At 41.4% G+C, this 14,559-nt stretch overlaps 1 protein-coding gene across 2 annotated transcripts in view; it reads left to right on the forward strand.

Annotated features, from left to right (window-relative positions):
* LOC112821049 (immunoglobulin kappa light chain-like) overlaps positions 1–14,559 on the forward strand; it is a 163,433-nt gene that overhangs the window by 45,999 nt on the left and 102,875 nt on the right. The window contains exons 1-2 of one of the 2 annotated variants that reach the window (XM_073897430.1): positions 8,588–8,651; positions 9,253–9,549. In XM_073897430.1, the coding sequence (XP_073753531.1) occupies positions 8,603–8,651; positions 9,253–9,549 (346 nt within the window). In that variant the 5' untranslated portion in view covers positions 8,588–8,602. Of the gene's footprint in view, positions 1–8,587; positions 8,652–9,252; positions 9,550–14,559 lie in introns of those variants that run through there. The other variant, XM_073897429.1, reaches the window with a different exon arrangement.

The following is a 14,559-nucleotide window of genomic DNA, read 5'->3' on the forward strand; positions in this document are numbered from 1 at the left end:
TCAATGAGATACCACCTCACACCTGTCAGAATGGCTAAAATTAACAAGTCAGGAAACGACAGATGTTGGGGGGGGTGTGGAGAAAGGGGAACCCTCCTACACTGTTGGTGAGAATGCAAGCTGGTGCAACCCCTCTGGAAAACAGTATGGAGGTTCCTCAAACAGTTGAAAATAGAGCTACCATATGATGTAGCAATTGCACTACTGGGTATTTACCCCAAAGATACAAATGTAGGGATCCGAAGGGGTACGTGCACCCCAATGTTTATAGCAGCAATGTCCACAATAGCCAAACTGTGGAAAGAGCCAAGATGTGCATCGACAGATGAATGGATAAAGAAGAGGTGGTATATAAACACAATGGAATATTATGCAGCCATGAAAAGGAATGAGATCTTGCCATTTGCAACAACGTGGATGGAACTGGAGGGTGTTATGCTGAGTGAAATAAGTCAATCAGAGAAAGACATGTACCATATGACCTCACTGATATGAGGAATTCTTAATCTCAGGAAACAAACTGAGGGTTTCTGGAGTGGTGTGGGGTGGGAGGAGTGGGTGGCTGGGTGATAGATAGTCTGGCTAGGTGATAGACCTGGGGAGGGTATGTGAGCTCGGTGAATTGTGCAAGACTGTTGAATCACAGATCTGTCCTTCTGAAACAAATAATGCAATATATTTTAAGAAAAAAAAGAGAAGAAGAAGATAGCAGGAGGGGAAGAATGAAGGGGAGTAAGTCGGAGGGGGAGACGAACCATGAGAGACGATGGACTCTGTAAAACAAACTGAGGGTTCTAGAGGGGAGGAGGGTGGGGGGATGGGTTAGCCTGGTGATGGGTATTAAAGAGGGCACGTTCTGCGTGGAGCACAGACAATGTTATGTGTTATGCACAGACAATGAATCATGGAACACTACATCAAGAACTAATGATGTATGGTGATTAACATAACAATAAAAATTAAAAAAATAAAATAAAGAAAACATGGACACAAATGCTCAGAAGGCACAAGGTTATAATTCAGGTTAGAGTTTTGAAGATGCATGCATTTTCTGCAATGTGGCCAGATACTAAGGCATATAAAGACAGGACAAGCCAAAGATACATGTCATAACTGTCTAGGATACTCACAGTGTAAAGAAAATAATACGAAATTCAAAAACACATTTAGGAATAAAAGAACCAGTACTGCGACCACACACCAAATCAATACCACATAAATTGGTATGGAAAAGATGACATAAAGTTACATAAAATTGCCTGGCAAAATATTACACATTAAACCAAATTAAAAAACAATTGAAGACTACAATAAACTATTTTTAATGTATTCTTTATAAATAAAGCATCAATATTCTAAACTATAAAAACTTTCAGAAATGATTAGGGCAAAGCATCAAAATCTATGTAGAAACATGAAAAAAAGAACAAATGATTCCAAGAAAAGACATACAAATAGCTTTTAAGGATATACAGACTGTTCCATCTCACTAATTATTTGGAAAATGCAAATCATAACTACTTTGGGATGGTATTTCAAATCTATCAGATTTGAGAAAATTAAGAACGTAAGAAGCACGTATTTAGACAAAGTTGTGGGGAAACAAACACTCTCATTTATAGCTTCTGGCATTGGAAACTTATATATTCAGAGAAGAATATGACAAAATTACATGTGTGTTAACCATCTGACCTATAATGTCATTTCTAGGAATTCCTGGAGATACACCTAGGAGGTTATTCATTGCAGCACTGTTTGTAATTGTTTGCAAAGTACTGTCAACAAACTACACTTCCTTATATGAAAGTATGGTTGAAAAACCGATGGTCCATCCACACAGTGGAGTACGTCTCATCTGTGAAAGGGAGGATTTCTATGAACTGATATGGAGTGACTTCCAGGATTTATTGTGAAATGAGAAAAGCAAGGTGCAAACAATTCTCTGTACTATCTTACGTTCCTTGTAAGGATGAAGGGGATAAAAATGAAACAAAACAAACAACAAAGAAAAATTCTGTGAGGATAAACCAGAGTGAGATTGTTGCCTACAGGGTGGGATGGAAATGTAATAGAAGGGACAGAGTTGTGACATAGCTCTGAGCATAACATTTTTTTTCTTTTTCTTTTTTTTCTGCCTTTTTTTATTATGTTATGTTAATCACCATACATTACATCACATTTTTGCTTTTGCGTATTTCTGACTTTGGGAATCATATTAACTGTACACACATTCAAAAACGTAAATAAATGTTATCAACAAGGATGAGGGAAAATGCAGTTGTTTTCCTTGTTTTAGACGGAAACTCAGGGATCAGAGAGAATCTGTGTGAGCACTGAGATGCTCTCCCAAGTGATCCGGGAGAATTTGGACAGGCCATGCAGAAACCTGTTATAAACAATAGAAAGAAAATCTTTCTAAGAAAAAAGTTTAATGTGAACTGATTTAAAAATACAGGATTGTTATTTTGCAAATTGCAAGGCACACGATCTTCAGATGGAAATGGAAAGTAAGAACACTCATTCATTTTTCAGGCCAAACACTCTGAAAAATTGTGGACTAGATAAAGGATTCAGAGAACATTGGGGAGGAAGTGAAAAAGCCCAGTGATAAAGGGACATAAGCAAAGGACACTCACAGATCCCTGAATAATGCAGACTTCTTTCTTTTTGTGGAATCAGGGAGCAAAGTAAGGCACAGAAGCACTGCTCCTAGCCTTCCAAATGTATTGCATTCAATACAGTTTGAATAAATCATTTGAATCTTCCCATAATTTTTGACTTAATCCTCTACCAATACCATGGTGTACTTCATTTAGAGAAAGATAGAAGAAGTTGTCCCCCGCCCCCATAGTCATCTGTGAGCACCACCTCCCATGAGATGACTTAACAGAGTGAAGCTAAGATCTAATCCAAACTGAGAACTTGAAGATGAGTTTCGTGGGCAGCCATCATTCTGTGCTCCGAAAACATCCCGGGTGTGTAAAGGAGGGGAGGCCAGTGGGACAGACAAGAATGAAACCACACCACAGGTTACAACCATAGAGGACAACAAAAGTGTGGTATAAGCACAGACTAGGTGAGTCACTGGGAACCCCAATCCTGACCACACAATAGTGACCCCATTGCTAATTAGAGAGTCTTGAGCACCAAAATATTGAATGACCTCCACAGGGCTTGGGTCCCAGACATGGTGAGGAAAGAGCAGTTCATAGAGCATTGACGTCAACTGAAAAACTACATCTCACTATCTAATGTGCCCACACTCTTGCATGGTACCTGGAAACTAATTATGATTTGTCATAGGCATCAAAAATAAAGCATGTTTGAAAATGTGCAAGAGAAAGTACACTGTACCCTGGAAAAGACGCTCGATTAAATAGTAAAAACCTCAGGGTGTCTCCCCACACATGGCCACAAGAGGGGGCACCTGCACAACAGTGATCCCAGAGAGGAATCTGGGTTTATCTGGTACTAATGGCCCAGAGTCCAGACTAATTTTGGTCATCATCATCGTCATCGTCGCCAACATCGTCATCATCATCATCACCATCGTCATCATTGTCGTCATCGTCGTCATCATCATTGTCATCATCATCGTCATCATCATCATCGTCACCATTATCATCGTCATCATCGCATTATCATCATCGTCATCGTCATCATCATCATCATCGTCATCATCGTCATCATTATCATCAGTATCATCATCACTTTTTCCTTCCATTTCAGAGTTTACCGTTTAAATGTAGCAACAATTTTATAGTTCCTCCTACTGCCCATTATCCAGCTGATTCTATGGTCCCATGACAATTCATATTTAGAAAGACTCAGAATGATCTAATCAAAGGGTAATTGGAACTAAAAACAGTTCCTTCTTTGACAAAGTGTTTCAAGCACAATGTAAGTCTGGAGAATTGACTCACAAAGAAAATATGCGTGAGGGGGAATAGTGAGTGGGAAATTTTGTCCAATAAAGGGAAGGAACACTAGATCTCTGGAGTGTGGTCTAGTCAGTGATGAGCATCAGGAGGACACAGATCAAGGCACTCCCCTTGGCAAGCATGACAAGGGCAAAACCTGCAGCAGCTCCCCAGGCTGGTGGTCATGGCGTTGGAGACCATTAGGTCAGACTCACGTTTGCTCACGTTGGCAGTCACCTCCTGAATGCAGAGACAGATTGGCTTGGTCTGGCATCTCAGCTTCTCAGAACTGTGGACCCAGACTGCCAATGACTAGAACAATGAGGAACAGTATATTTGGTTAGATTTATAATGATAACTACATTCAGGAAAGAAAAATGGGCAGAGGAGACACCTCTCCGTACCCAATTAAAAAATCACAACCTGGTCACTCTTTTCCCTTCTCGTACTGATCCTTAAGATGATATCGGAAATTTCACAAAGTCAGCTTAGTCTCATGTATTTATCCCCAGTCCTTGACTCTTCCCAACCTGAGCCCATGATTGGACTGTCTCCAGGCTTCTGTTGCAGGAGCCTTCAGGTGAAGTTTACACTGCTGCCTGCACTGTGGAGTCCTTTACAGAGAGACACACATGTGATCCTTGATAGCCTCTAAGATACAAATATGAATCTTTATTCTGCTCCCACTCATCCAGGCTGAAGACATGCTTTCATACGGTTCCCCAGTCTAGGTGTTTCCGGGACAGACCTTCTGGCCCCTGGTGCTCTGCATCATGGTAGGGGATAGTTTTACAAATAAGTGATATGCAGGAAGAAATAGTGATGGCTATTCTCATCCAGTGCATGAGATAATTAAGAATAAAGACTAACTATGATATTTCGGTCATTGATTCTGGGGACAGATGTTCAAATTTTTTAATACAATCCATAAAATATCTAATATTTGTGAGAAAAATATGATTTTGGTACATCATTTCTTTACTTCAAAATTATTACTTCATATTTGCATTTCCATGATAAGTCTCTTTCTTCTGCCAATTTCCCACAGGCAGCTGTGCTACTCAGGCTCTAGCTGTCTTGTCTGCGGCAGAGGGAGGGGGTGTCTCCATCGCCTGCAAGCCAGTCTGTCTCATCCTTGTTCCTTGGACACACCTCCCCGCGCTGGTCCCCACAGAAGCCGCACCAATCTCCTCAACCACTGACCTGCAGGGTGTCCCACAGGGCTCCTAGGGGCCCAGACTGTTCAGTGGCAGTGGGTCAGGGACAGATGCCACACTCACAGTCACCAGCATGGAGATGGGAGACCCCGCACACACTTGGGTGAACAGCACACTCTCTGGGACCCTGCGCAGTGTAACGGCCCTAAACACAACCTTCCCGTGTGGGGTCAGCCCTTCTGCTCAGTCAGAGCAGCTGCTTCTCTCAGAGAAGAACCAAGCTGGGGTGAGGTGAAAAGGGTGCAGAGCCCCTGAAGGAGGTCAGGAAGACCTTCAGGGTCTGGTCCCAAGCCCCAGGGTCCCTTTCAACGGATAAGCCATGTCCAGAACAATGTGGTTGAGGCGGCTCACAGATGGCACCATGCTGACTCTCTGCCCCTCAGCTCTCAGCAGGGCTGACCCCTGAGGAATGATTGGCCACCTGTTCCCCATGGCACCAAGAACAGCCCTCCCCTGCATCAGTGGAAAAATCAGTAAAATCCAAATATAACTTTTGGATTTGTTAATAGCATAGTATTATCATTAATTTGGGGTTTTGAGAATTATGCTATGGTTATGTACAGTGGTACCATTAGAGAAAGGTAGGGCAAGAGTAGGTGGGAACTATTATATTTGAAACTTTAGGTAAGTCTAAAATTACTTCAAAATAAATTATGGCAGAGAAATAAAAATAAGTAAAAATATGAAAAGAGCATAAGGGCGTTCTGAAGACTTCCACAAGCGTCACTCTATTTTTGCTTCATTCTCTAGTTGTAATTCCAGTGTCTGGGGGCACCAACCCGGGCTCCCAATGTCTTCAGTGTGTTGACTTATTTGCTCCATCCTGGAATATACACAAGGTGTCCAAAAATGGCTAAAGCCTACTTCTGAGAATAAGAACTCCAAGTGACTGGAGTTCAATGTCTGTTAAGAATCCCATTTCTCTTTAATTTGAGGGCTTGGGGTCCAAGTTCTCCATTTAAAAATTACTTCATTAGTTACAGTTAACCCTTGAATAGCATGGGTTTTCCTAAGTGAGTCCACTTACACATGGATTTTTTTTTTATAAACACAGTCCAGTATTATAGTGTATTTCCTCTTATGATTTTCTTCATCACATTTTCTTTTCTCTAGCTTTCTTTATTGTTATAATACCATATATAATACATGTAACATACAAAATTAGTGTTAATCTACTGTCTATGTTATTGGTAAGGCTCCTGCTCAACAGTAGGCTATTAGCAGTAAAGTCTGGGGGAGTCTAAAGTTAGACATGGATTTTCAACTGCATCGGGTGGTGGTTGGCACCATTAACCCCCGTATTGTTCAAGGGGCAACCGTAGTTGGTCCACACCCTCATTCCCTTTCAGGGTGGCTATGATGCTCATTTAAATCCATCAGAAGTCACTTCCAATTACATAATAATGAACAGTTTAGTGACTCATTTCTGCAAAAACAAACAAGAAACAAGCACTGTACATGGCTGGAAAAATGATCAAAAACTATTTCAGTACTTTATTTTAGGAAATTGCCAAAGGAACAAAATAAATGGAGAAGTGCTTATTCTTGAAAAAGAACTAGAGCTTCAAGTAAGAACAGGAGAGTCTGTGTCTTTTTACCTGGGAAAGCTCACTATGTCCCGAATCAGTCACCAAGATCTGTCCCTTACCAATATAAGGATGATGACAAAAACTAGCAGGTTACTGCCAGGAAAAAATGGTCTTCAGTTGGATTGTGGTTTGGAGTAAGATCCTTCAGCAAATCCAGCTTTTAAACATAAAATATTAAAATATTGGCGGAATAGGAATGCCTGGGTGGCTCAGTCGGTTAAGCAGCTACCTTCAGCTCAGGTCATGATCCCAGGGTCCTGGGATCCAGCCCCTCATCTGCATCCAGCTCCCTGCTTATCAGGGAGTCTGCTTCTCTCTATCCCTCTGCCCCCCACCCCCCGCTTGTGCTCTGTCTCTGTCTCTCTCTCTCAAATAAAGAAATAAAATCTTTAAAAAAACATATTGGCAGAATAATGGGAAAAAACTTCACACATAATGGAACATATTAATCTGTAGATCAAAGAAACTCAATGAAATCTGTTCAAGAGAAACACAATGAGATTCACAATTATGCACAGTAGAGTAAAAATGACCAAAGACAAAGAGAAAATCTTGAAAGCACCAAGAAAAAAACAACAACTCATTTTTTAAGGGAAACAATAATACATTGGCTAATTTTTCATCAGGATTGGTGGAGACTACAAACAGGGACAGATTTAAACTGCTAAAAGAGAAAAAAGAAGTCAACAAAGAGTTTTATAACCACAAAACTATCCTTCAGAAATAAAGGAAAAGTAAAAATATCCCCTGAGAAGCAAAAACGAGAAGTCATTACTGGCAGATATGCCTACAAGAATCACAAGAGGAAATCTTTCAGACTCAAGGAAGTGACATAAGGAGCTAACTCAAACCTACAAGAAGGAAAGAAACACTCAAAAATAGTAAAGAAACAAGAAAGAAGATAGAAACGAAAGGATGTTATATGCAACTAATAAACCATTGAACACTACATCAAAAACTAATGATGTACTTCCTATACAGTGGCTAACCGAACATAATAAATAAATAAATAAATAAATAAGATGAAAGAAAGAAGGAAAAGGATGCTTGCTGCAATTATATGAAGTTGAAAGATGTCAAAATAATAGTTACCATGGTTGGGTTAGGGGGAGTCAATATGGACTGAGATGAGAGGCATCTGGAGAATTTGAAATATTCTATACTTTGACCTGGAGAGTGAGTTAATATAAAATTTACTCAGATGCACAATTAAGATTTCTGCCCTTTACTCTGTATTTGTTTTGCCACAATTTTTTAAAAAATGACAAACCTAGATTCTTTTAAATAAACATGAAAAGGGGCGCCTGGGTGGCTCAGTCATTGGGCGTCTGCCTTCGGCTCAGGTCGTGATCCTGGGGTCCTGGGATCGAGCCCCGCATCGGGCTCCCTGCTCAGCGGGAAGCCTGCTTCTCCCTCTCCCTCTGCCGCTGCTTGTGTTCCCTCTCTCGTGTTCTCTCTCTCTGTCAAATAAATAAAATAAAATCTTTTTAAAAAATGAAAAAAGACTAAGATTCACCAAATATTTATGGAACTCAGCCTTATAAAGAAATATAAATGTGTCTGGGAAAGTTCTAGAGAACTAGAAAACTGGTTGAGGACAAGAAGGAAACATTTAACTGTGTGCCTTTACTCTTTAGGCAGCATAGGTTTTAGTTCTCTCAGTTTTCCTTCAAACACAGACAATTTCTATTACTTTGCTTACATGGGAGCCCCCGACTCTCCCATTGGCTCTTACCCAGTGGCTGTAGCCACCAGGAGATTTGCATATTGTTCCCTAAGGGAGGACTAAGATACAGAGTCTCAGATAAAACCTTTGCATCTGAGATAAAAGATCAGCTCTAATCTAAGTCAGGAATCATCAGATAAATTTCTCAAAATGAAATTCCCTTGTCAGCTTCTGGGGCTGCTGGTGCTCTGGATCCCAGGTAAGGACAGAGGGGAGATGAGAAAGCAGAGTGGGTCAGGGAGGGTCAACATTGCAGACACCCCTGCTCCCCATGTCTATTTTGTCCAAGTGCTATAGACCTATGTCTTACCCTCTGGGAAGGGGCATGTGATGTTTAGATCTCGGAGAGTAAGGAACATTTAAGAAGGAACAAAGATCCATGTTGTGGTAAAGACTATGACATAGAGAAAAGGGGTTGAGGTAGGTGACTTTTAGACACCCCTTTGTATGTTGCAAATCTTAGGTTCCTTTTTGAAATTGGGTATTTGGGGATATTAATAAAAAACACAAAAAGTGGTGCACCTGGGTGGCTCAGTTGGTTAGGCTTCTGCCTTCGGCTCAGGTCATGATCTCAGGGTCCTGGGGATTGAGCCCCACGTCAGGCTCTCTGCTCAGAGGAGAGTCTGCTTCTCCCTCACCCTCTGCCCCTGACCCTCATTCATGCTCTCTTTCAAATAAATAAAACCTTTTTTTAAAAAAAGTCACAAAAAAGTGATTTAGACTGAAATAATTACCAAGTAAAATTTTGAAAATGGCTCATAATGTTTGCATGTAATCTTACATTTCTCTCATTACTTTAGGATCCGGTGGGGAGGTTGTGATGACACAGACCCCACTCTCCCTGCCTGTCACCCCTGGAGAGCCCGTCTCCATCTCCTGCAGGGCCAGTCAGAGCCTCCTACATAGTGATGGAAAATCTTATTTGAATTGGTACCTGCAGAAGCCAGGCCAGTCTCCACGGCCCCTGATCTATGTGGCTTCCAAACGTTTCTCTGGTGTTCCAGACAGGTTCAGTGGTAGCGGATCAGGGACAGATTTCACCCTGAGAATCAGCAGGGTGGAGGCTGAGGATTTTGGAGTTTATTATTGCCAGCAAAGTATACATCTTCCTCCCACAGTGGTTCAGCCCCGAGCAGAAACCTCCCTGCGTGTCATGGCCCAGGTGCCCATAAGTGTTGTTTGTCTAGGGTGCAAGCACAAAAGATCCTCTCAGTCAGTGTAAGAGGAAGATGTGGGGGAACTCCAGGGAATGGATGAGGCTGAGGATTCACTGCTTCTTGGCAACCCACAAATTTTGATATGCCATGTTTTCTTTTGGTTTAAAAGACATCTAATTGGGCGCTTGGGTGGCTCAGATGGTTAAGCGTCTGCCTTCGGCTCAGGTCATGGTCCCGGGGTCCTGGGATCGAGTCCCACATCGGGCTCCCTGCTCCTTGGGAGCCTGCTTCTCCCTCTGCTTCTCTCTCTCTCTCTCTCTCTCTCTCCCCCCTCTGTCTCTCATGAATAAATAAATAAAATCTTTAAAAAAATAAATAAATAAATAAATAAATAAAATAAAAAACATCTAATTTCCCTTTTCATGTCTTGTTTGACCCAAGTTTCACTTACTGGGTGTATCCTCTAGTGAATACAATTAATTTAGGAAGGATGACTAACTTTGATCACAGGTGCCTCTCAGAGCTCAGGAATCCAGCACAGTGACCTGCAGTTGGGGAAGCTCATTCTGCTGGATGGCTTGATCTCAGACTCATGCATGGAGGAAGTCTCCCTTTTTAATCAGAGAGAAGCTACATTTGGGCTGGTCAGGGAACAGGCCTCTGTGTGTCTCCAGTGTGGACCGAAACAGTGTGGATTTGGACTATTTGCACTGATATAGTCTATAGGTAAAAGTATAAGAGTATCACATTGTCAGGGTGCCTCAGTGGCCCAGTCTGTTAAGCATCGACTCTTGGTTCCGCTCAGGTCATGATCTCAGGGTTGTGATCTCAGGGTCATGAGATCCAGTCCCACATAGGGGCTCTCTGTCCCTCCACCTCACTCTCTCTGTCTCTCCCTCTCTTTCAAATAAATAAATAAATCTTAAAAAAAAAAAGGAGTATCACATTCTCTATTCACAAACTCTGATTCCAGGAGAACATATCAAATAGTTTCACCAAGACTGTCTGAATCCCAGACAAATTACACACTAGCTTTCTATTTATTGAACCCAAACTAACATCCTCTGACAACTGAGGCAAATCTACAATAAAACCAACCAGCGTGAGTCCTTCCTCATTCAAGGTTGGGGAACAGCTGCTTCCTCCAGAGACAAGGAGATACATCTTCAACAGCTTTCTCTGTTCCTTTTGCCACCTGAAGAAGGAGTTTGTGAGGTTTAAAACCATACTTCATTCAGGTCCTATAGAATTGCATGGGCTCTTAGACTCTCTTTTTCCTCCCCTCATGAAGTATCAGATATTAAAGAGAAGTGGAGAACACCATGTTCATTTGTACAATTCTACCAGGAGGAAGCTGAGGCTCAGGAAGGGTCATAAATATCCTAAGCTCATGCAGAGAGTTAATGGTGACTATATTAAGAGGAACCTCCTCTCCCAGATTCTCCAGGTACTTCCAGTTTGACCTGAACAAGTGATGGCCTCATCTGTGAATGCACAATTGCTAACAAGAAAGTTCCAGAATTTTTTGCCAGGTCCCCTCAGAAGACATTTTCTCTCAATCACAGGAATAAGGTCTGGAACCTGAAAATCTATTGTTGGCTGAGTTCTTTCATAGGATAAACACACATTTCTCCTGAGAACACCTTAAAAGCAATTCTGAGAATTTTGTGGTTTCAGAGCAAGAGAGATGCAAATCATCTGAGTGTAGGTGAGGAGGTCCTGGCTTGTAAGTCCACATGGTCCACCCACTTTTTTGTCTAAATTAAGTGGATATAGGAAAGAGAATGTTCTCGGAGCTTTTACAAAGTGTGCATGCACCTGGTTCAGAGTATCACCTATGTGTCCCTGTCCAGACAGGCTTAATTTGAACTTGTTAGCAAGGAAAGCTCCATGGACCAGTTATGTGAAGTCAATTTCCTTAGCAGTAAGAATCTGTTAAGGAATGAGTCACCTAATTTCTATCCGAAAATCCCAACCCCACAGATCTGCCTCCTCTTTCCTTGGCAGTTGCTCAGCTGAGACCTTGCCCATCCACTGAATTCTCTTCAAACACCTCTGAACCCTCAAGGCACTGGGACAACTAGCCTCCCAGTGTGTGACCTGGGATCCAAATATCCTCAGTGTGGGTTTCCACAAAAGACAGGCACTGGTTGCACCCAGAGAAGAGAACCCACTAGCAAGGCACAACAAAATAGACCTTTTTGTCTGGAACTGAAGGACACTCAGCTATTGGGTCATTAGCACGACAATTTATCCAGCCCTCGAACTCATTCTGGTTTTAAAAGGATCCTGGGCCTAACAGACACGTGAAAAAATGTTCAACATCCCAAGCCATCAGGGAAATACAAATCAAAACCACAATGAGATACCACTTCATACCAGTTAGAATGGCAAAAATTGACAGGACAGGAAACAACAAGTGTTGGTGAGGATGTGGAGAAAGGGGAACCCTCCTACACTGTTGGTGGGAATGCAAGTTGATACAGCCACTCTGGAAAACAGTGTGGAGGTTCCTCAAGATGTTAAAAATAGAGCTACCCAATGACCCAGCAATTGCCCTACTAGGTATTTACCCCAAAGATACAGATGTAGTGAAAAGAAGGGGCACATGCACCCCAATGTTTATAGCAGCCATGTCCGCAATAGCCAAACTGTGGAAGGAGCTGAGATGCCCTTCAACAGACGAATGGATAAAGAAGATGAGGTTCATATATACAATGGACTATTACTCATCCATCAGAAAGGATGAATACCCAACTTTTACATCAACATGGATGGAATTGGAGGGGATTATGCTAAGTGAAATAAGTCAAGCAGAGAAAGACAATTATCATATGATTTCACTCATGGTGTAGAATTTAAGAAACAAAACAGAGGAGCATAGAGGAAGGGAGGGATAAATAAAACAAGACGTAATCAGAGAGGGAGACAAACCATAAGAGACTCTTAACCATAGGAAACAAACTGAGTGTTGCTGAGGGTGGGGGTGGGGAAACGGGGTAACAAGGTGATGGGCACGAGATGTAATGAGCACTAGGTGTTATATACAAGTGATGAGTCACTGAACTCTTCCTCTGAAACTAATAATACACTATATGTTAATTAATTGAATTTAACTTAAAAAAAGTAATGAGAATACTAGAAGCAAGAGATTTTATGCAAGGATTTGTTCAAGGCAAGGTGTTGAAAGATATTCTTTAGTCTCATAACAAAATTGGATCTATCCCTGTGTACACTGAAGAGATATCATGAAGGGACCATGAGGAGACACGGAGGGAAATATCTTCCCTGCTCCCCAAAGATGAGTAATTTCCTCATTGCTTCTCTCCTGAGACCATTCTCCCATTGTTGTTCATTGATTCCTAAAGATTAGTAATAAAAATTTCTTAGGGTATTGGTGAATAAAATCCCCATGTCCAGAGATACGGAATTCCCAAATGGTCTTGAGTTTACATTAATTCTGGAAGGATGCTTTGCTGAGAAGTGAACTCTAGGTATGTGGCTTCTTTTTCTTATCATTTTGAAGATGTCTCATTGTCTCTGATCCCCGTTGTTTATGTTGAGACATTAACCATTCTTATTCTTGTTCATTCAAAAAGAGAGAATTTTCTTTAATGTTTGTTAAGATTTTTTTCTATTTCATCAGAAAAGAGACTAGTGATATTATTCATACAACAAAATACTGCACAGCAATGAAAATTAATGAACTGCAACAAGGCCCAACAGCATAGATGAATCTAACATGCAATTGAATGAAGGAAGCTTCATACACTTAAGGTTCAGGTGATGGAAAAATTGAAATATTTTTTTAAATTTTTTATTGCTATGTTGATCACCATACATTACATCATTAGTTTTTGATGTAGTGTTCCATAATTCATTGTTTGTTCATAACACCCAGTGCTCCACGCAGAATGTGCCCTCTTTAAACCCATCACCAGGCTAACCCATCCCCCCACGCTCCTCCCCTCTAGAACCTTCAGTTTGTTTTTCAGAGTCCATCGTTTCTCATGGTTCCTCTCCCCCTCTGACTTACTCCCCTTCATTCTTCCCCTCCTGCTATCTTCTTCTTTTTCATTTTTCTTAACATACGTTGCATTATTTGTTTCAGAAGTACAGATCTGTGATTCAACAGTCTTGCACAACTCACAGCGCTCACCATAGTACATACCCTCCCCAATTTCTATCACCCAGCCACCCCATTCCTCCCACCCCCCACCACTCCAGCAACCCTCAGTTTGTTTCCTGAGATTAAGAATTCCTCATATCAGTGAGGTCATATGATACATGTCTTTCTCTGATTGACTTATTTCACTCAGCATAACACCCTCCAGTTCCATCCACATCGTTGCAAATGGCAAGATCTCATTCCTTTTGATGGCTGCATAATATTCCACTGTGTATATATACCACTTCTTCTTTATCCATTCATCTGTCGATGGACGTCTTGGCTCTTTCCAGAGTTTGGCTACTGTGGACATTGCTGCTATAAACATTGGGGTGCACGTACCCCTTCGGATCCCTACATTTGTATCTTTGGGGTAAATACCCAGTAGTGCAATCGCTGGATCATATGGTAGCTCTATTTTCAACTGTTTGAGGAACCTTCATACTGTTTTCCAGAGTGGCTGCACCAGCTTGCATTCCCACCAACAGTGTAGGAGGGTTCCCCTTTCTCCACATCCCGCCCAACATCTGTCGCTTCCTGACTTGTTAATTTTAGCCATTCTGACTGGTGTGAGGTGGTATCTCATTGAGGTTTTGATTTGGATTTCCCTGATGCCGAGCGATGTTGAGCACTTTCTCATGTGTCTGTTGGCCATTTGGATGTCTTCTTTGGAAAAATGTCTGTTCATGTCTTCTGCCCATTTCTTGATTGGATTATTTGTTCTTGGGTATTGAATTTGATAAGTTCTTTATAGATTTTAGATACTAGCCCTTTATCTGATA

The sequence above is a fragment of the Callorhinus ursinus genome, unplaced genomic scaffold (genome assembly GCF_003265705.2).
Source record: "Callorhinus ursinus isolate GAN/ISIS: 27379988/994484 unplaced genomic scaffold, GSC_fseal_2.0 scaffold10, whole genome shotgun sequence".
Classification (NCBI taxonomy): domain Eukaryota; kingdom Metazoa; phylum Chordata; class Mammalia; order Carnivora; family Otariidae; genus Callorhinus; species Callorhinus ursinus.